Source organism: Ovis canadensis, chromosome 1 (genome assembly GCF_042477335.2).
Source record: "Ovis canadensis isolate MfBH-ARS-UI-01 breed Bighorn chromosome 1, ARS-UI_OviCan_v2, whole genome shotgun sequence".
Lineage (NCBI taxonomy): Eukaryota > Metazoa > Chordata > Mammalia > Artiodactyla > Bovidae > Ovis > Ovis canadensis.
In genome coordinates, this window is record NC_091245.1 from 16,026,188 (window position 1) to 16,048,156 (window position 21,969).

The following is a 21,969-nucleotide window of genomic DNA, read 5'->3' on the forward strand; positions in this document are numbered from 1 at the left end:
AATCTTCCTGACCCAGGGATCAAACCCACGTCTCTTATGTCTCCTGCATTGGCAGGTGGGTTCTTTACCACAAGCGCCACTTGGGAGGCCCCACCACCCTGTTAGGCAAGTCGTACTGTGTCCATTTCACAGATGAGAAACTTAAGGCTCTGCAGCTTTATTTAATTGTCCACCCAAGTAGGTGGCAAAGCTGGAATTGGAAACCCACTTCTGCCTGATGGCAAAACCCCAGCTCTTAACTCCCACAGAGCCTCTGGCTCTGAGGCTGACTGCGTGTCACCTTGGGAGTCTTCTCCCCAGGCCTCCTTCTGACCTTGCTGGTGGCTGTGGAGTTGGAACAAGCCTCTGGCTCTGAGTACCCCTCAACTGGCCTGAGGCCTGGGTTCTTTGGGGGGCAGAGGACTGATTGGGGGCTGAGAGGCCTCTCCAATGCTGGGTCCCCCAACACCTCCTTCCTCTTCCTCCCACACCACCAGGCGGCATGGCGCCTCTACTCCACCGACGCGAGCCGGGCCTACCTGACGGCCACCTGGTACTACTATGACAGCATCCTCCCATCCTTCAGGTAGACCCTCCCTTGGGGGGACGGGGAGGTGGGTGGCTGACAGTAATGCCCCTGAGGACAGATGGCTGGGACAGAGTCCTGGAGGCTGGGAAGGGGGTCATGGCTCCCATGGGAGGGGGTCATGGCTTCCTCTGGGGCTGGCTCTGCAGAGCCTGTGTAACCCAGAGCCTGGAGGGTCCCCTCTCCCACTCTGTTCTGCCAGGGAAGGTGGGGACATTGGACTCAGGGCTAAGCCCTGTTCCTGGCAGTCTGCATGCTCCCCCAGAGCAGTTGCCCCTTGGGACAGAGCCCAGCCAGCTCGCTCCCCTCAGTCTGAGTCGGGGTCAGCATTAGCCCTTGCAGTGGATAGAGACACTGTGGTGTGCGCAAGAATGTATGTGCCAGAGTCAGGTACTAACACCCACCCCAGCACCCCTACAACATGCCTGCTTTTACTGTACCAAGCAGCAGCCTTAGGGCCCCAAGGCGGGTTCGTCCCACTGGCCCAAGCTGGGGTAAGACTGCATGGGGTGGCTCCACACAGGAGGTCATTAATAGCATCACCACGGTTCATGTGGCCAGGTGCCTGGCCACACCCTGGGGCAGGAATGAAGACCTTGGAGAGCGGCTCAGCCCTAAGGGTTGCGAGGGAGGCGGGGCCAGGCTGCAGTGCTCAGCATTTCTGCGGCTGCCTTTTTTGCCTCATTAGTTCTCGCAGAGCAGCTGTTGCGTGATCCCACTCACCCCCACACCTGGCTGCCCCCTCCGTGCTTCCTCAGCCTTAGGGGGCTTCCTAGGGGAGGAGCAGGAGAGAAGGGGCTGGGAAGGGGGCCTCCCAGAATCACACTGGCTCCCCCACCTCTCCACCTGGCAGAGGCAAGTGCCCACCCCAAAGACAGGGATGGTGGTTAGACTATTAATAGAAAGAGCCCTTCTTTCTAGAAGCAGTCCTCAGGACTCAAGGCCAGGCCCTGGGGAGTAGGGCAGGGGCTAGTTTGTTAGAAATATGTGTGAGATGGGAAGGAATGATTTGGGAGAGATGGTCTTGGGTCCTCTGGGAAGAGAGTCAGAGCTTGGTTGGCAAATTCGGGTCCACTGATCCTTCTGCTCCCTGGACCTCAGTTTCCTCATCCATGCAATGGGAAGGCAAAGAGAGGCAAGAACTCTTTCTTGGGTTAGAGAAACAGGAGATAGCCTGGAGAGTTCAGAAGAAGCTGAGCCCTCAGTCTAGTCTCTGAGAACCCAGCGTGAGGGCTGCAGAAGAAAGTGGGCTGCCTATCAAGTCTCCCTCCTCAGCCTCAGTTTCCCCTAAAATCCAGTCAGATCTGGAGGGCAGGATTTCAGGGCTGCTTCTGGCCTCCAGGTGGGCAAGGCTCCTCCTACAGACGCTCTGCTTGCTGAGCAGAGAGTGAGGTGGATTTGAGGTCGCCACCTTCCCCCTTGGGAGGGTGCCCCCTAGTGGATCCCATCCAGCACAATCATACCTGGCATCCTTGAGGGTTTCCCAGGAGCTGAGAAGAGAGAAAGACAGAGGAAGGCTACTCTCCCATTCCCACCCTTGCCCATGTGGGCCTGGTGTGTTCGCTGAGCATCTCCAGACAGGCCGCGCCCGGGGGTAATCCATCAGGAGCTCAGAGTCCTCAGGTGGGGGGCGGTGCCAGGGCCCTGCCTGCCGCTGATGGCGCCCTCTCCTGCAGAGAGCTGGCCCTCTTGTTTGAGCACGTGCAACGGGCCCGCAACGGGGGCCTACGGCCCCTGGAGGTACGGCGGGCGCCGGTACCCGACGGAGCGCCCTCCCGTTACCCGCCCGTTGCCACCTGCCACCGGCCGGGCAGCGCCTCCTTCTGCCCTGGGGAAAGGTAGGGGCCCCCCGGGGCTGCCACCTCCTCTTGCTTCTCCTCCTCCTCTTCCATTCTCTGTCTCATCCTCTCTCGGACCTGTCTCCAGCCACTGTGTGGGTGTCTGGGCCTGTGCTGGGGACTCCCAGGCCTTGTCAGAAGGCCTGGGCAGTTGTCATCAGATGGCCTGACAGGTACAGACTGACGGTCTCTCTGGAAAGGCCAGAGTTGACTCACCGTTTTATCACCTGGGACTCCAGGGGCCTGAGTCGGGGAGATGTCCACACCATCCTTTCCCATCACCTCCTCCATTCATTCCATTGTCCTCTTTCTTTCTCTGTTTCCACGTCCCCCTCACTCTTCCATCCCTGCACCCCTATCCCTCCTGGGAAGCTGGAGAGAGGAGGAGGCCGCTGGCCACAGGTGCTTACGGCTCAGGTAATCGTGGGCACCGTCCCGGGGTATGAGGGCCGGGGCCCCACCTCCCCAGCATGTTCCTCGAGAAGGGGCTTGACACTGAACTCGCCTCTTGGGAATGAGATGCCAGCTGGAAAGAGAGCTCTTGACTAAGAACTGCTGAAGGGCCTATATAAACTCAACCAGTGACTAATGCTCTTGTCTTGTGCAAGCCTTGTCCACAGCTTTGCTAATCCCAGAGCCTCCTCCTGGGATTCTCCCACAATGCCTTTCTTTCTTACGGAAGGACATTTTGCTGTCCTGACAATCTCTCTCCCCTTGACCTGCCTCTCTTGGAGCTTTTGCATCTTAAAAGAACAACAAAAGAACAACGCTTACCCCCACATAAATGTTCATAAATAGTGGAATTTCAGGCATACTTGGATAAGGGAAGCCCACTAACTCACTGTATATGGGAAAGTGACTATTCCTACAGAGGTGTAGCTTTGAGGCCAAGGGTTCAATCCCCACCCACCCCCGTCATCATCCCCTGTCCTCTGCCCATTGGTTCGTTTTATTTCATCTTTGCATATCACCCCTGAATCAGTCAGGTGGACATTTGGACCTTGAGCCTCGGGTGTGATTCTGAGCCCCATGCCCAGAACAAGGGAGGGGAAAAGAGGTGTACCACTCGGGGATCAGAAGGAGACGCTATGAAAGCCTCTGCTGCTTGGTGCTGTGTGTCCTTGAGAAAGTCATCAAGCCACTCTGAGCCTCAGGGTTCTGGGCAGAAAATTAGCAGTGTGAAGGCTGCTCAGGGGCTGATCTGGATTTCTGGGCTGAAAAGGCTCAGGGAAGAGGGAAGAGGGGGTTCTGGTGCAGAGATTGCAGGGAGCAGAATTCCTTTCCTGGTCTCAGCGAGGGCAGTTCTGGCCAGGGGCTGAATAAGAAGTGGGTGAAGAGGGAGACCCCTCTAGGTCTCTGGGAGGAGGGGACGTGTGATTGGCCAGGCCAGGCTGGAGGTCCCTGGAATAGGGTCCACGGCGCAGCCCATGCATACTGTCTATCACTATCTGAATGTCCCAGTGTTATCCCTGCCCCGACCCAACCACAGCAGACAGGCAGAAGCTCAGAAGTTTTGGCATTTGAGCAACCCTGCCCACAGCCTGAGCCAGGGCTCTTTGCAGCTTCAGTTCACTCTGGTGTCACTTTGCCTGAGTAGGAAGGTACCAGAAATGGAGATTATCCTGGACCCCAGCATCTGTACCACCTCCCACAGCTGCTCTGGGTCTCTGGGCCCCCCAAGGCCTAGGAACAGATGACCACTGAGGACTCGGCCATCACTGACTCCCAGCCTGTGTGTGTCTGCCCTGCAGTGTCTATGTGGTTGGGGCTCATGGTGATGGTGGTGGAGTATTCCTTATTCCCCAGACCCCAGGGGACTGAACTGTGACTTCTAGGAGACTAGTGTGTGTGTGCTAAGTCACTTCAGTCGTGCCCGACTCTTTGTGACCCCATGGATTATAGCCTGCTAGGCTCCTCTGTCCATGGGATTCTCCAGGCAAGAATATTGGAGTGGGTTGCCATGCCTGCCTCCAAGAGAATCTTCCTGACCTAGGGATCGAACCCATGTCTCTTATGTCTCCTCTATTGGCAGGTGGGTTCTTTACCACTAGCACCACCTGGGAAGCCCCCTAGGAGGTCAGGCAGCAGGCCAAATGGCCAGATCCTTAATCTTGGCTGTCTGGGCCCTGTGGGCTGGGTGCCCAAGACAGGATCACCCCCAACACACACACACACACACACACACACACACACACACACACACACACTTGGTTGGCCACAGCCTTAGTGGTGCTTGTGGATGGACCCAGGCTGAGCATGTTCCCAGGATGACAAGGACTTCCTGAGGGGTGGCTGTGCCAGAGTCAGCACCTCTCTCTGTGGGTTTTGCAATGAGACGCTAAGACAGTGGTTTTCAGAGCATGGTCCCCAACTTTCTCTGTGTCGGCATCCCATGGGACATTTGTTCATCATGCAGAGATACCTGGACCTCTCCCCAAGCCATGGAATGAGCATCTCTAGAAAAGAGGCACAGAATTCTGCATATTTAACACGCTCCCCATGAGATCCTTATGCAAAGCTGGAGAACCTCTGCCTTCTAGGCATGTGGGCTAGAGGATGATTCGAGTGGGGGGTCCTTCTCTCCCACCAGCCACAGGAGGCTGGCCCCATCCTGGCAGCTGCCCATGCTCTGCCCACCTGCCTCCTTCCCACTAACCTCTGTTGTGTCTTGTTCTCCACTTTCCAGCCAGATGTTTAGTAATAAACGGAGTTTCTTTCGGATCCACGCCAGCTGGAGACCGAGGTACCCCCTCGCCTGCTCCTCCTGTCCCCGCTTCTCCTGGCCCCACCCAGTTCTGGGGCTGGAGAGGGAGACAGGATGGGCCAAGGACAAGGTGCATGTGCCTGCCGCCTGCCGTCTGCCTTGGGGCCCTGATGAGCCCCTCACCTTCCTGGGGATGCTTCTGCCAGGTCTGGGGACCTGGGCTTGGTCCCCAGTCTGTCAGGAGGGACACCTACAGGAGCCTTGGGATGAGTTCTGGCTCTGCTGCTGATGCTCCCCCACCCCAGCCTCTTGTGATCTTGGCCAGATTGCTTTCCTTTTCTGGACCTCAGTTTCCCATCTGTGGAATGGGTAGATTGAACTAGAGGCTCTCGGAGGGTCCTTCCCACTCTGACTTTTTCCAGGCCTTTAGCTTCCTGGCTCCGTACTGCCCACTGATGTCCTAGCAGATGCCTAAAGGGGCTGGGGTTGGTGCCTCCTTCACCAACTCCAGAGCCCAGTTCTTTAGCCGCCTCACCACTACATTCCTTGGTACCTGCCCTGTGCCAGGCCCTGCACTAGGAGCATAAAACACGGTGCCTAGAGAGTTGCAAGGAGTAACCACCATGCGGTGTGAGGGACACAGCTCAAGGAGGAAGCAGGGGGTGGCGAACACCAAGGGGAGGTGAGAGAGCTCGGCTGCTGCAGCCCGTCGTGGAGGTCGGGAGCTAAAGCTGGCTCACAGAAGCCTCGTGAGAACCTCATTCTGTTGGCACTGCCTGGCAGCTGGGGCTTAAGAGTCCTGTGCATCCCAGAGTGCCTTGGCAGCCTTGTGGATTGGGGTGGGAGGGTGGGGGGCTGGGCCGTGAGGAGGAGAGGGGTGGGCTCTCCAGAAGCAGAGTTTCTCAGAAATGTGGCTCCTTTCTGAATCTGGCTGGGGGCCTTGGGTGCAAGCCTTCTGTGCCTCCACTTCCTCAGATGTAAAATGACTGTGATACTAGGATCTGTTTCCACTCAAACTGTGCCTGGCTCAGAGGAAGTGCTAGATAAATGTTGGTCTCACGCGATTTACTGTTATGGTATGCGCTTGGGAACCACCGCTGGAGGGAACACGCTGCAGGGTAAAGCCGAGGAAACTCTGGGTCAGCTGCCCCCCTTTGCAAGATTCCCTGGGCTCTGTGGGTGTGATAGGCAGGAAGGGCAAGGCCAGGGCTGTTTCCACAGTCTCCAAGAGAGGAGCTATATTCAGCATCAGAACAGGTAGGCTGCCTCCGACCTCTGCGAGCCTGGTGTTTGGCGGGCAGATGGAGTGCTTAAAGAAATCCCTGTGGAAGTGAGCAGAGGGGTTGGGTCCAGCCAAGCAGTCAGAAGGCAGCATGTGCCCTGAGCTTGCCCTCTCTTACAGGGATGCCCCAGTTACGTTCACACACCTGTCCCCCAGCCACCAATGAGCTGAAATCACTGGCAGCACTGATGTTTGGGGCCAGAGAATTCCCTGTTGTTGGAGGTTGTCCCGTGCATTGTTCAGCATGATTAACTGCATCCTTGGCCTCTACCTAGATGCTAGGAGCTCCTCTCTCCTCGTCCCAGAGAGACAACCAAAAATGTCTCCAGCCAGATGTCCCCTAGTGAGCAAAATAACCCCCAGCTGAGAATTACTGCCAGAGACCCTCTCCTGTTGGCTCCTCCCAGAGAAAGAACACAGCCTCTGAAGTCACAGAAAACTGGGTTCCAGTCCTTGTTCCATGCAGAGGAGCTCTGTGACCTTGGAAGCTTAGGCACCCCCTTCCATATCTGTAAAATAGGGGTGGTAACTATGGAACCCGCCACCCAACGTGGCTGAGAGCCGAAAAGGCTCAGGCAGTCGGCCCGGACCTTGTGTGCTCTTCTGATGTCCACTGTGTGCCAGGTTTCTTTCCATTTTCTTTGAGCTTTTAGGCTCCAGAGAGACTGATGTGAGCCATTTTCTGGGCCCTGCCCAAGGAGCTGGAATCCAGGGCCGCCGCTGGGGAAACAGCGCCTTCTTATACTGCAAAGGAGCCCAGGGTCTCTGGCTGGCTGGAAAGTTACAGAATCCCACAAGTCAGGCTAGAAGCTCCTGCAACCATCACAGAATCAGAGCTGGAGAGAGACCTTTCAAGACCTCTAGGGCAAGTGCCCACACCCCTTCCTTCATGAGTCCTACTGAGTGCAAGCTCAGTATGGCTCACACACTTCTCATGACAGGGAGGTCAGCCCCTTTCCCCAGAACAGCACTGGAGTGATGTGCCAGGCACAGAGATCCAGACTTCTGGGCCCTTGCCTGACTGCAGGGCCTTCTCTGCCCCTCTCTCTTCCTCTGCCCCTTGAAGGAGCGGAGGACAGACGGGGTGGTCGCACGGACTGGGTGGGGTGGTGGGTGCTTGCCAGCATGAGAAGAGCCTGAAGGAACTGCTCTGCAGAGGAAAGTTTGGGAGAGCCAACCTCAAACTTCGGTTGGAATCTTTGGTATGTGCTGAGGAAATCCTGGGCCAGCCAACAGCATGATGGGTTGCGGGGAGCCACCCTATCCTTCCCTTCTGATATCCTCAGGGCCCCCATCCTTGTCCTATTACCTCTCCCCTCCGGGCAGAGGTCCCTCCTCCTAAGGATGGCCCTACATACATCCCAGCTGCCTTCCCAATAGCACCTTCTGGGGCCTCCCTCCCCTCAGCACCTTGTTCTATATACTCCATCCCCTATGCCCGGGCATGGAGGACCCTGGTCCCCACTCAGCTCTGAAACTAGAATCTGTCTCCTGCTCAACCCTTGATTTGAAAGCCTCTGAGACCTGGTGACACAGTGTCCCTCCCTGGTCCCTGCCCTCGGACCGCATCAGAATTCCCCCAAGACTGGCTGGTGTTCTCCTGAGCTGGGGCCCCGGACATTTGAGGTGCAAGGGCCCCAAAGCCATCTGAAGGGGGCCTTTCAAGTGGCAAACATGCAGGGTGGTGGTGGTGACATCTCCAGGAGGCCTCGGATGGGGACGTTTGGACAGGTCCCATTCAGACAGCGATAACACGGTCCTTGAACCTTTTGGACAGAGTTACTCTAGCAGGCACTGGGTACGCTGGGCCTGTCCTGGGGCACCCGAGGCCTCCCTTCACCTGTCTGCTTCCAAGATTTGGAGGATAGGTGAGGAGTTTGGGTGTGGGAAGGGGAGTCTAAGGGCATACACAGATACATGCACGTGTCTTCACATGTACACAGACGTGTAGGTGCTGTTGAACTGCAGGCTCAGGAGGCAGTGGGAGGTCATGTGGGCAGGATGTCAGTCTGGGTGGACAGAGAAGAACAGGTTATAGACCTTCACTGGTTTGTGGGTGGGGCCCACCGGCATGGCCTGGGCATACATGTGGGCCCAGCAGCTAGACCCACAGGGCTAAGACCCCTCAGCAGGCCAGGACATTGCACAGCTCCAGGCTGTGATTTCATTCACACAGAAATCTGAATGATGGAGACCTTTGGAATTTTGCAGTGCACTGCCTATACAACTGTACCAAGTCCTAAGGCCCTGAGCTGACCAGGTGAGGTCAGATAGCTCCAGCGGTGGGCAAAGGAGGAAAATAGGTACACACACTGGCACCTGTGTGCACAGAAGCACAGACACGACGCGCATACACGCACACACCCTCAGCTCCGCACAGCCGGCCCGCGTGTACAGAGAGGAGCTGGGGGCCTAACTCAGTGTGCATGGCCGGGTGAGCCTCTCCATCCCTCAGCAGCTTGTCTGTCCCCGGAGGGGTCTCTGCCTCCACTCCCTGCCCCCAGCTGGGCCAGGCCCAGCTCCCAGTCCTCTGTCTGCCTCTGACTCCCTTCTTGGGTTTCTGTCACTCTTTCCACTCTGCATCTGTCTCCTGTGCACCCTTATCTGTCCGGGCAATGATGGGTGGGAGGTGGGGGTGGCGAGTGGAGTTGTTCAGACTGATCCTGGATTGGCTTCTCATAGGAGTCAGGGCCCCCCTTACCACACCCATGTCCCATCCTAGGAAGTCTCCTCTTGGAGGAGAGTCAGCCCCAGTAGCTGCCCCCAAGTCCCAAGTCAGCTGTGTCCCCACTGACACCTACCCCCAGCTGCAGCTAACTTGACTCTCTCCCCCATCCGACCTGCCCTGCCAGCAGCCGGATGGGCATCAAAGACCGCATCCGCATGGGCAGCTCCCAGCGGCGGACGGGCCCCTCCAAGCAGCACCTGGCACCTCCGCCGACGCCCACTTCCCCGAGTAGCGAGCAGGTGGGTGAGGCCAGCAGTCCCACCAAGGTACAGAAGAGCTGGAGCTTCAACGACCGCACCCGCTTCCGGGCCTCCCTGAGACTCAAACCCCGCACCTCGGCTGAGGGTGAGCCCCTGCGGGTGTGGGGCCAGGACCCGCTGAGGATGGCAGGGCGGGCCTGGAGTCTGGGCTGGGGGTGGGAACACTTGGTTCTAGTCCCAGCTTTGCAGCAGATTGAGCATCTTTGGGCACCAGTCTTCTGGTCTGTAAAATGGGCATCATAATACTTGCTTTGCTGGGCTCCAGGCTCTTTGAGAATCAGAGAAGAATATAGAGGTGGCATTTGGTAGTGGTTAAGAGCATAGGCTTTGCTGGATAGGAGGGGAATTTGGGACAGAATGGATACAAGTATATATATGGCTGAGTTGTTCGAAACTATCACAACATTGTTAACTGGCTATGTGAAGTTGCTTCAGTCATGTCTGACTCTTTGTAACCCTATGGACTGTAGCCAACCAGGTTCCTCTGTCCATAGCGTTCTCCAGGCAAGAATACTGGAGTGAGCTGCCATGCCCTCCTCCAGGGGATCTTCCTGACCCAGCGATCAAACCAGAGTCTCTTACGTCTTCTGCTCTGGCAGGTGTTCTTTACCACCAGCACCACCTAGGAAAACGCCAATATTTAGAAAGAGAAAAAGCAAAAAGATTGGGGAACACATGTACACTCATGGCAGATTCATGTCAATGTATGGCAAAACCAAGACAATATTGTAAAGTAAAATTAATTTAAAAAAATAAAAATATGTGACAAGAACAAAAGAAAAAAAAAAGAAAAAAGAGCACAGGCTTTGGAGCCAGGCTGCCTGGGTTTGAATCCTGGCTTTATCATTTATCTTGGGCAGGTAACCTAATCTCCCTGGGCTTCATTTTCCACGTCTATAAAATGGGGACAGTGATCACATCTACTTCCTAGGATTGTTGTGAGGATTATATGAGATTATCCACAGTAGGTGAACAGAAGAGTTCGGGAATATAGTAAGTGCTCATCAAAAGCTAGCAGCCTTACAAACATGCTCTGGAAGGAGCGGGAGGCCATCCTTGCTGAAGAGAGCCCTGACTGTGCACAGCCCCACTCTGGATTATCTTATCTACTTCTCTTAGCAATAGCAGGGTTGTGTCTATCCCCATTTTACAGATGGGCAGACTGAGCTCTCTTAGCAAGGAAATGGCAGAGCTGATATCCCTAAGCAGGTCTGTCCAACTCCGTAGCCCATGCTCCCCACCCTGCCCGTTTGCTGGCCCAGCCTGTGGATATGAGGCTGTGAGCCTGGTGGGGGCTGCATTTAGAGAGGTGGCTTTTTGGAGTTCCAGCTCTGTTCCTGACTTCCACTGTGACCTGGGTAAGCTACTGCCCTTTTCTGTGCCTCGGTGTCCTCTTCTGAAAACAGAGGATTGGACCAGATTCCCTGGAAGATTTCTCCCAGCTCTGACATGCTTCAGGCCCCTGGGTGGTGGTGGGGGCGGGGGTGTAGAGGGGGGTGGACAAGGATGGAGGTTAGGGACAGGAACTTTGGAGGGAGGGGCCCCAGCCATACTGCCTCTGTCTGTGCTGTATCAATCCCCCACCATGGGGCTGGCTGACCACTCTCTTGGCCCTTTCTTGGAAAGTTACGGAACTCCACAAACCAGTCTTTTGGGGGTGCTGGTACCTGGGGCCTGGTTGGTACCCAGGGCCTCCTCTTTCCTGCCAAGAAACTGCCCACCCTTTGGCCCCAGTGGGACCAGGACAGCATCACCTGTCTGTGCAGTGCTGGGCACCAGCCTTGGAGAAGCCATTTCTCTCATCCCAGGAGGAGAATGACTTGCTTTAGAGGCTTCCTCCATAGCAGAGCTGGGGCTGGGAGCCCGCCCTTTGATTCCCTCTTGGCTGAAGGATAAGGCTGATATGCGAGAATGCACAGATGCCTCAAACCCCGTGTCATTGTCCTGCATGGTGTAGCCGGTGGGACTTCCTCCAGGGCTGTGTGCAACTTGCCCCAGGCCAGACCAGATGCGCCCTAAAGTGGCTCCTACTCACCGGCCACCAGGCAGATGTGTACACAGGGGAGATGGGCCTGCAGCAAACTGAGGTGTTCCCCCCGGGTAGGGCAGCCAGGAGGCGAGAACCTGGTCAGCTTGTGCCCCCAGGAAGGCTCTGGGCCCTTCCTGGGGCTCTGTCTTCCTCTCTGTACCCCTCAGGGTGGTGGTAGGGGTTGCAAGCACTCCCTTCTGCCACCGCCACCTGGGCCGCTTGCTCCTGACTTTTCAGAGGGCCCCTCGGAGGAAGTGGCGGAGGAGAAGAGCTACCAGTGCGAACTCACTGTGGATGACGTCATGCCTGCTGTGAAGACGGTCATCCGCTCCGTCAGGTGAGACTGAAGCAGGAGGTGGGCCACCCACTGCTGCTCCCCATCTGGGGTCTGCCTTTGTGGCCAGGCTTGGCCTAACTCCTGGCATACCAGCTGCTGCCTGCCTGGCACCCTCAACAATGCTGGCTGGTGGGGTCCCTGGAGAGTAGGTGGGCGGGGAGGTGGCATATGGCTCCCGGCTGGGTTGGTGCAGACTCATCATGTCGGGAGGGCTGGTCAGGTGGGGCAGTGGGCATGGCTGCCCACCACAGTCCCTCTACTCACACTACAGTCTTCTCCCTGCTTTTCTCCCTTACCGCTCTCTCCCTGTATGTCAGGCTGCCTCCTCTTTCTCTCTCTCTCTCTCTCCAGCTGTGTATCAGCATTTGCCTGGCTCTCCCTAGGTCTCTGTCTTAGAGGCAGTTTCACCCCATCTCTGTGTCTAAGTCTCATCCCCCTCTTGCCTCTGTGACTCAAACTTACTGTCTTCCCTCGGGAGTCTTGACCTCAGCCTGTCTGTTTCCCCCAGGATTTCCTCTAGAGCCATACTGTTCAAACCACAGGTCACAACAGTTTGAAGTCAACTTAGTGAAATCAATTTAGTGGTCAGCATTCAAAAAAGAAAAAAGAAAGTATCAGAGTACATCCTTCATAGTAAGAATAAATGTTTATGAAACTTCTATTTCAGTTATGTGTGTGTGTTTATACTAGTTTCTATGAACTATTTCTTATCGTAGTTCTTGGTCAAAAAGTTTAAAGCCCCTGTCCTCCTGGCTTCACTGGCTGTCTCCCTTAACAGTTCAGTGGGGACCAGAGTCCCTGAGCTCTTTAGCCATGTAGCCACGGATCTTTCTCCCAAACTCCTTGGAATGGAGTTCCAGCCTAATCTCTGCATCCATCCTGTAGCTCCAGTTTCACCCCTAGGCCTTCCAGACTCACCGCCCCCTTCTCTTCCATGGCTGATTCACCTGTGTGCAAGCCTCTTTCCTCTGTGTTTCTTTTAAATCAGTCATCTGGACACCCCGTCTCCCAGAGAGTCTAAGGCCTCTCTCCCCACGCCTCTTTTATGCATCCTGTCTCTCCCCTCCAAGGAACCAGCTTCTGCAACACAGCACCCGAGCTTCCCCCTGGCCCAAGTCAGCTCTCCTTGGCCCCTCACACCCAGCACGCCCCAGTCCTGCTCCTCCTCCCATGACCCCATGTCAGGCAGTGACACCATCATCCACCCTGTGTGCCCCAGGCCATGGGGGTCATCCTGGACTCAGACTCAGAAGCCTTTCAGGCCCCTCTCCCGCACTGCTCACAGCTGTTCTGTATCTCCACCCCACTGCCCACCCCCGCCCCCCCAGCTCAGGCTCATCTCCTGGAGTGGGTCTTCCTGCCTGGCACTCTGCCCCTCCAGGACATCCTCTACCCACACAAGTGGACAGAGGGTGGTCATGCTAAAGCAAGAGTAAACCGCACAGCCCCTTCCCTACCACCCCAGCTTCCCATTGCCCAATCTCTACCAGGGATGCTGGGATCTTCAGAATAACCCCTCACCCTACCTCTCATTGATTAACCCCTTTCCTTCACATCCTATTCTGGCTACTTTGGACAGACTCTCACTCACACACCTCCATGCCTGTTTGTGTCCCCAAAGCCTCCCTTCATGCCCCTCCTCTTGCCCGGAGACTGGAAGGGATCTCTTCTCAAGATGTCTCCTGACCCCCCCAGCCAAGCTCTTCCTTCTCGTGGTCCCCAGTCCTCTTTCTCCACTCCTTGACATGGTCCTCATCGCCCCATAATTGTCTGTGTCCTCTTCGTCTCCCACCCCAGACCAGTGCTCCTGAGACCAGGGATTGTACCTGATGCCCTTTGGGGTGTCCAGCGTCCAGCACAGGAGTGCTAACAGGCATATGCAAAAATGTCTTCCCCTAAGCTGTCCTTAGCAGCAGTGTTCACAGGTGCCTCCCTTGTGTCCCACCCAGCAGAGAGAAACAGGGCCCAGTCCCGGCCCTCCCAGTGACTGCCTATCAAAGAAGAACAAACAAACTCAGGAGGCTGGGGCAGGAGCGTGGTGAGGAGGGGGGGAGGCCCAAGTGTCAGCTGCGGCTGTCTGCGGTGGCCCAGGCAGGAGGTGGCCTCCTGCCAGACAAGGTAGCAAAGGACAGCACGGCGGCTGGAAAAGAATGCATGTCCTCTGAGACTCCCTATCCCCATAGGATCCTGAAGTTCCTGGTAGCCAAAAGGAAATTCAAGGAGACTCTGCGACCGTACGACGTGAAGGACGTCATTGAACAGTATTCAGCAGGGCACCTGGACATGCTGGGCCGGATCAAGAGTCTGCAGGCTCGGTGGGTGAGCCGGGCCGGGGACGGGGGAGCGGGGCAGGACCGCCGCGGCACCAGTTCCCGCCGGAGGTCCGCGGAGCCCCTCTGCGGGCGCCCGAACGCAGCCCTGAGCGCCCCCTAGGGGCCGCGGCGGGAGCTGGCGTTTCTCGCTTGCCGCGCATTGCAGCGGGAGCCTGCCACCCGCACCTGTTACTGAACCTGAAAGGGAAGTGTAGGTTAGTCGTTCAGTCGTGGCCGACTCTGCGACCCCATGGACTGTAGCCCATCAGGCTCCTCTGTCCATGGCGTTTCCCAGGCAAGAACGCTGGAGTGGGTTGCCATTTCTTTCCCCAGGGGATCTTCCCCACCTAGGGATTGAACCTGGGTCTCCTGCGTTGCAGGTCGACTCTTCACCATCTGAGGCACCAGGGAAGCCTTACTGAACCTGAAGCGAACCCTAGCGACCTGCTCGCTTCAAGGACGTCTTTAGATGACTGCTTTCTTGTCCTAAAATAATAGGCTCAAAATAATCAGTGACTGCCCCCCCCACCCTCACCGCCCCGCAGCATCTCCTAAAAGAACAGGCAAATTGTCTTCAGTGCTGCTCACCTCTTGCCTCTGGAATCCTCCTCCAACACCTCTTCTCTCTGCCTAGCGTGTAGGAAGATTCCCACACCAAGAACCCAATCACCTACACCTCGCCCTTTCCTCTTGTGGCCTGCATTTTCATTTGTTCTCTCAAGAAATAGTCACTGGGCATTTATTTGTTACTTGCCAGACAGTGGGGATATGGTGGAAAACAAATGGCCTCTGCTTCATGGAGCTCTAACAGATGATAGTAAGTGAAACCAGAACATGTCAGATGATGATAAAGGCTAAGAAGAAAAATAAGGTTAGGGTGTTCAGATTTGCGATTTTTAAATAGGCAAGAAGGTGACATTTGAGAAAAAAAAAATGAAGGTGAGGCAAATAGTCCCATGATTGTGGTTTGTTTAAAATAGTTTCCAGAGGGAATAGCAAGTGCAAAGGTTTTGAGATGGGCAGGTGTCTGGGGTGATGTTTTAGGAACAGCAAGCAGCCCAGTGTGCCTGTCCTGGCATGAGGGAAGCAGGAGATGAGGTTAGCAGGCTAATAGCACTTAGACTATATAAAGCTCTGGGGGCCACTGCAAAGATGTTGGCATTCATCCAGAGGAATATGCAAGCATTGGAGGGCTTTGAACAAAGGACAGATGCAATCTGAGGTATATTTTAAAAGGATCATCCTAGGTGCTGTGTTGAGAATGGCCTATAGGGGACTAGGATGGAAACAGGGAGACCAGTGAGGGGGCTAATTCAGATGTGCAGGCAAGAGAGGATGGTGGTGTGGACTAGGTGGCTGCAATTAAGGTGAGGCAAAATGGTCAGATTGTCGATATGTTCTGAAAGTAGAGCTGACAGTATTTTCAGATAGGGTGTAAGAGGAAAAAGGGAGAGAGAGAATCAAGGATAAAGCCAAAGTTTTTGGCTTAAGCAAGAGGAAAAAGTTGCTGTTTATTGACATGGGGAAAGTCAATGAGTGGAGCAAGTTTCGATCAGGAAAGCTGGGACATGCTGGGTTTGTGATGCCCATCAGACAGCTAAATGGAGTGTGTATCTGGCAGAGGAGTGTGGAGTTTGGAGGAGAGGTATGGGCTGGAGATATAGATTTGGTGTCAACCGTGTATAGAGGAATGGAAAGTCTGGAACTGAAGACATCATTTAGTGAGTGAGAGTAAATAGATGAAAAAAAAGTCGTCCTAGGAGTGAGCTCTGGGTCCTGAAATGTTAAGACGTTGTGGAGATAAAGGAGGAACCAGCAAAGGAGACTGAGAAGGAGAGGTGAGTGACGTAGGAGAACTGGGTGAAAGTGATGTTTGGGAATCCAAATGAAGAACCTGCAGAAAGAAGGGGGGATCCGATGTGCCAGGCACTGCTAACAGGTCAAGCATAGTGAGGGCTGAGAATCGAATTTAGCAACATGGAAGTCTTTTGGTATCTTGACAACTGTGGTTTTGGTGAAATGGTGGGAATGAAAGCCTGATTAGAGAGGTTTTAGAAAGGCAGAAAAGAGAAATTGAAGATAGAGGGTAGGGATAACACTTTCAAGCATGTCTCTGTAAAGGGGAGCAGAAAGGTAACGTGGGACCAGCTTCCGCCTTGTCCCCCTTATAACTCACATCCCCACTTGTGTCTCTCCCTCATCCCAGTCCACCATTTCCTACCTGTGCTTCCATCAGGCAGCTGTTTTACTTGTCATGTTTGTGGGTGGTGGCTCTGCTCCCCTGGTCAAAGCAGCGACTGGGCACTTCTATTAAACGTGGTCTCTCCATTCAGTTCAGTTCAGTTCAGTTCAGTCACTCAGTTGTGTCCGACTCTTTGTGACCCCATGAATCACAGCACACCAGGCCTCCCTGCCCATCACCAACTCCTGGAGTTCACCCAAATCCATGTCCGTCGAGTCGGTGATGCCGACTCATCTCATCCTCTGTCTCATCTCATCCTCTGTCTCATTTCATCCTCTGTCGTCCCCTTCTCCTCCTGCCCCCAATCCCTCCCAGCATCAGAGTCTTTTCCAATGAGTCAACTCTTCACACGAGGTGGCCAAAGTATTGGAGTTTCAGCTTTAGCATCATTCCTTCCAAAGAACACCCAGGACTGATCTCCTTTAGGATGAACTGGTTGGATCTCCTTGCAGTCCAAGGGACTCTCAAGAGTCTTCTCCAACACACAGTTCAAAAGCATCAATTCTTCGGCGCTCAGCTTTCTTCACAGCCCAACTTTCACATCCATACGTGACCACTGGAAAAACCATAGCCTTGACTAGGTGGACCTTTGTTGACAAAGTAATGTCTCTGCTTTCTAATATGCTGTCTAGTTTGGTCATAACTTTCCTTCCAAGGAGTAAGCGTCTTTTAACTTCATGGCTGCAATCACCATCTGCAATGATTACGGAGCCCAGAAAAATAAAGTCAGCTGCTGTTTCCACTGTTTCCCCATCTATTTCCCATGAAGTGATGGGACCCGATGCCATGATCTTAGTTTTTTGAATGTTGAGCTTTAAGCCAACTTTTTCACTCTCCTCTTTCATTTTCATCAAGAGGCTCTTTAGCTCTTCACTTTCTACCATAAGGGTGGTGTCATCTGCATATCTGAGGTTATTGATATTTCTCCCGGCAATCTTGATTCCAGCTTGTGCTCCCTCCAGCCCAGCATTTCTCATGATGTACTCTGCATATAAGTTAAACAAGCAGGGTGACAATATACAGCCTTGACATACTCCTTTTCCTATTTGGAACCAGTCTGTTGTTCCATGTCCAGTTCTAACTGTTGCTTCCTGGCCTGCATACAGGTTTCTCAAGAGGCAGTTTAGGTGGTCTCGTATTTCCGTCTCTGTCAGAATTTTCCACAGTTTATTGTGATCCACACAGTCAAAGGCTTTGGCATAGTCAATAAAGCAGAAATAGATGTTTTTCTGGAACTCTCTTGCTTTCTCCATGATCCAGTGGATGTTGGCAATTTGCTCTGGTTCCTCTGCCTTTTTGAAAACCAACTTGAACATCAGGGAGTTCACGGTTCATGTATTGCTGAAGCCTGGCTTGGAGAATTTTAAGCATTACTTTACTAGCATGTGAGATGAGTGCAATTGTGCAGTAGTTTGAGCATTCTTTGGCATTGCCTTTCTTTGGGATTGGAATGAAAACTGACCTTTTCCAGTCCTGTGGCCACTGATGAGTTTTCCCAATTTGCTGTCATATTGAGTGCAGCACTTTCACAGCGTCTTCTTTAGGATTTGAAATAGCTCAACTGATATTCCATCACCTCCACTAGCTTTGTTCGTAGTGATGCTTCCTAAGTCCCACTTGACTTCACATTCCAGGATGTCTGGCTCTAGGTGAGTGATCACACCATTGTGATTATCTTGGTCATGAAGATCTTTTTTGGACAGTTCTTCTGTGTATTCTTGCCACCTCTTCTTAATATCTTCTGCTTCTGTTAGGTCCATACAATTTCTGTCCTTTATTGTGCCCATCTTTGCATGAAATGTTCCCTTGGTATCTCTGATTTCTTGAAGAGATCTCTAGTCTTCCCCATTTTGTTGTTTTCCTCTATTTCTTTGCACTGTTCAGTTAGGAAGTCTTTCTTGTCTCTTCTTGCTATTCCTTTGGAACTCTGCATTTAAATGGGTATATCTTTCCTTTTCTCCTTTGCTTTTTACTTCCCTTCTTTTCACAGCTATTTGTAAGGCCTCCTCAGACAGCCATTTTGCTTGTTTTTGCATTTCTTTTCCATGGGGATGGTCTTGATCCCTGTCTCCTGTACAATGTCACTAACCTCCATCCATAGTTCATCAGGCACTCAGATCTAGTCTATCAGATCTAGTCCCTTAAATCTATTTCTCACTTTCACTGTATAATTATAAGGAATTTGATTTAGGTCACACCTGAATGGTCTAGTGGTTTTCCCTACTTTCTTCAATTTAAGTCTGAATTTGGCAATAGGGAGTTCATGATCCCAGCCACAGTCAGCTCCCGGTCTTGTTTTTGCTGACTGTATAGAGCTTTTCCATCTTTGGCTGCAAAGAATATAATCAGTCTGATTTCGGTTTTGACCATCTGGTGATGTCCACGTGTAGAGTCTTCTCTTGTGTTGCTGGAAGAGCAAACTGGCCCCCTCTCTCAGATGGCCTCCTCCCACCCAAGTGAATGTCTCCCCTTTAAGAAGGCAAGCTCGAATTCTTGTAGGAAAGCGTGGTGGCCAGTGTCTGGATCCTTTTGACAGTTCCCTTTCCCCACAGGGTGGACCAGATTGTCGGCCGGGGCCCGGGGGACCGGAAAGCCCGGGAGAAGGGTGACAAAGGGCCCTCCGATACTGAGGTGGTGGATGAAATCAGTATAATGGGACGTGTGGTCAAGGTGGAGAAGCAGGTGAGTGTGGCTTCGCTGGTGTGGGGAAGCCAGCCGTCGACTGGAAGGCCCCCGGGTTAGGCCCAAGGGGAGGGTCTGCTTCTCAGAGCTTTAGCCCAGAGCACCAGAACTGCAGGCCGGAGCCGGGCCCACGCATCCGCTGGGAGGTGGACCCCGCCCCACAGAAGGTCTGCCTCCCAGAAGGCCCGCCGGCTCCTGCTAAAAGACCCGGATAAATCAACCCTCTCCGGCCAAGCCCCGCCCTAGGCTGCTAGCATCTCAGATAAGCCCAAGTCCCACCTACTTCATTTAACGCTGCCTCACTTGTCACTCTTGATCATCTGGACTATCCCAACCCGTCACAACTAAATTTCGTTGCGGGGGTGGGTGGGTGGATGGGAATAAACCCCAGGTTCCCAGCTTCGTTCCGCCCTCCGGCCGGGTTCCGCCTTTCCTGTCGCACCTCCTCCCGGAGGAGTCTCGCCACGCAGATGCGACCCTCCCAGGGCAAGCCCCGCCCCCGGCCGCGCCCCGCCCCCAAGTCGCGGCCAGGCCCCGCCTCCAGCCGCGCCCCGCCCCCAGGTGCAGTCCATCGAGCACAAGCTGGACCTGTTGCTGGGCTTCTACTCGCGCTGCCTGCGCTCCGGCACCTCGGCCAGCCTGGGCACCGCGCAAGTGCCGCTCTTCGACCCCGACATCACCTCCGACTACCACAGCCCTGTGGACCACGAGGACATCTCCGTCTCCGCACAGACGCTCAGCATCTCCCGCTCGGTCAGCACCAACATGGACTGAGGGTCTTCTCAGGGGCGGGGCAGCACACGGCCAGCCCCTCGGCCTGGCTCTCGGACCCGCCCTCTGAGGCCTCCGGACTCCTCTCTTACTTGAACTCACTCCCTCGTGGGGAGAGAGGCCACATGCAGTATTGAGCTGTCTGGGTGGGCGAAATACCCGACGTGGGTGCCAGCGACCCGCTCCACCTCAGGAGCGAGAGATGCCAGGCCGCATGGAGGGCAGCAGCGGCGGCTGCCCGGCGGCCTCTGGGTCCCCCAGTGCCCTGCCCATTCCATCAAGGCACTACAGGGCCTGCCTGGCAGGGGCACTGCCCCTGGAGTGGGAACAGGGCGCTGGGGCCCTGGGCCCTGACCCAGCTTCCAGCTATGCAAGGTGAGGTCTTTGGCCCGCCCTTCGGACAGAGCAGGGAAGCCTTCCCGCCAAGACCCCACTCCACTTGGGGGTGGGCCCACGGTGCCCACACAGGTACCCATAAGCACAGGAGTCTGCCGCTAGGCAGGTGGGCACTATATATGCAAACCATGTGAAATATGCAACTTTGGGGACCCCCATGGGGTCCCTCTGCCCCTCCCGCCCTGGGAGATGGGCCCCCAGCGGTAGCTGGTCTCAGGCTGCTTGGCTATGACCCCCGTCCCTGATCTCTGGCTCATCAACCCCTCTTCTCCCCTCCCAGCATGGGGCCTGTTTCCCCCTTGCCTCCCCAAGGGCAGTGCCTGGGCCTTTCTTCCCATTAGCAAAAGTCCACTCCCAGGGGCTCCCTCTTCCTGCCAATGTTCACTCCCCTCCAGCCCTAGGCACCTCTGACAGCATAACTGTCGGTGTTCTGCCCTCAAATCTCCCAGACAGTGCTCCCACGGTCAGACAAACATGTCCCTACAGTTTCCCCAGACACACAGGTAGCCTCTCAGCATTCATGCTGACAAAGACAATTACCTACACCTGGGGACTTCAGCACAGAGCCACTCAGCATTTGCTGGGTCTCTGCAGCTGAGGCCAGTAGCCTAGTCTTGCGGAGTGATGTCCACTCCTACCAACCCCATCCAGGTAGGAGAGGGAGCTCTCACATGACCCCAGGGCTCTCCGGGCCCCACCCCAGAGCTTTACCAACTTCCCTTTCTCAAGAAGATTTATTCCTCACAGGTCCAGGAGCCCTAACTGCTGCCTCTGTCTATCCCTAAGGGCCCTCCTTGGTATCCCCACAGCACAACTCAAGGCTAGGCCTCTTGGGGTCTGGACAGCCCTGGAAAGCCCCCAGGCCTTTCCCCAGGGTGGTTGTCGGGTCCGCTTCTATCTAGGCTTGCCCTGCTCCTAGTTGCTCTAACTCCTGGAGAGAATAACAATACGTCAAGCAAGTACCATTCATCAGGCACCAACTGTGCATACAGCGCTCACATGCACTGCTTCCCCCTCCTTCCTTACCCACCCTCTTCCGTTCAGTTGGCAGCCCCCTGACTGCATAAGCCCTCACCCACTGCAGGCCCCCTTTGGTATCCCTACCGCTTTGTCCCTCGTCTGCAAAGCCAATGCGGGTGGCAGGAGGGTGACGGGGAGTGGACCAATGGTGACCCTCTGTGGGGCACCCGGGAATAAGGGGCTCAGGCCCAGCTGCCTGCATCTCATGACTGGGGACCTGCATGCACCAGCACCAGGGCTGGGGTTGGACCTTGCTCAGCCCCCAGGTGCCCAGCCCCTGCCCCCACATGCCCTCTGCATGTGACCATCATGCCCTGGATGGAGCCTGTCCTGGCTCACCTCACCCGCACTACACTGTCCCCAGAGAGCCACACCTCCGCCCCCTGAGAGACAGAGCTGTGGAGAGGGGCCGGAGGCTGGGATCCAAGGGGACTTGGGGAGAAGCCCTCCCTCCTTCACGATCGAGGCTCCCCACCAACCCGGTTCTCGGATATGCAAGTACCTCACTTTGTTAACTTATTAACTTATTGATTTCATTAAAGTTTTCAGTAGGAGCTGGTTGGTCTTGGCTGTTCAGTGTCTGTGGAGTGGGGCACCTGGTCTGGGGCTGGGGGTGAGGAGATCCGGATTAGTCAGTACTCGGGTGTAAATAACAGAAACGCAACCTGATATGTTTTAAGCAAAAATAAAAGAAAGAAAGTTTATTGGCCCAGATAACTAAAAAGTCCAGGAAATAGATTTGGCTTCATATGAAGCTAGATCTGGGTGCTTAAATGTGTCAGGGACCTGTCTCGTCTGTCTCA

General features: G+C 54.7%; 1 protein-coding gene across 2 annotated transcripts in view; it reads left to right on the top strand.

Moving 5' to 3' along the window:
• The window catches only part of KCNQ4 (potassium voltage-gated channel subfamily Q member 4), a 59,364-nt gene extending 37,644 nt beyond the window's left edge, over positions 1–21,720 (top strand). The window contains exons 8-14 of one of the 2 annotated variants that reach the window (XM_069587860.1): positions 477–565; positions 2,242–2,403; positions 9,242–9,462; positions 11,644–11,743; positions 13,927–14,058; positions 18,850–18,979; positions 19,541–21,720. In XM_069587860.1, the coding sequence (XP_069443961.1) occupies positions 477–565; positions 2,242–2,403; positions 9,242–9,462; positions 11,644–11,743; positions 13,927–14,058; positions 18,850–18,979; positions 19,541–19,753 (1,047 nt within the window). In that variant the 3' untranslated portion in view covers positions 19,754–21,720. Of the gene's footprint in view, positions 1–476; positions 566–2,241; positions 2,404–2,775; positions 2,821–9,241; positions 9,463–11,643; positions 11,744–13,926; positions 14,059–18,849; positions 18,980–19,540 lie in introns of both variants that reach the window. The other variant, XM_069587871.1, reaches the window with a different exon arrangement.
• The last annotated feature ends 249 nt before the right edge of the window (positions 21,721–21,969 follow it).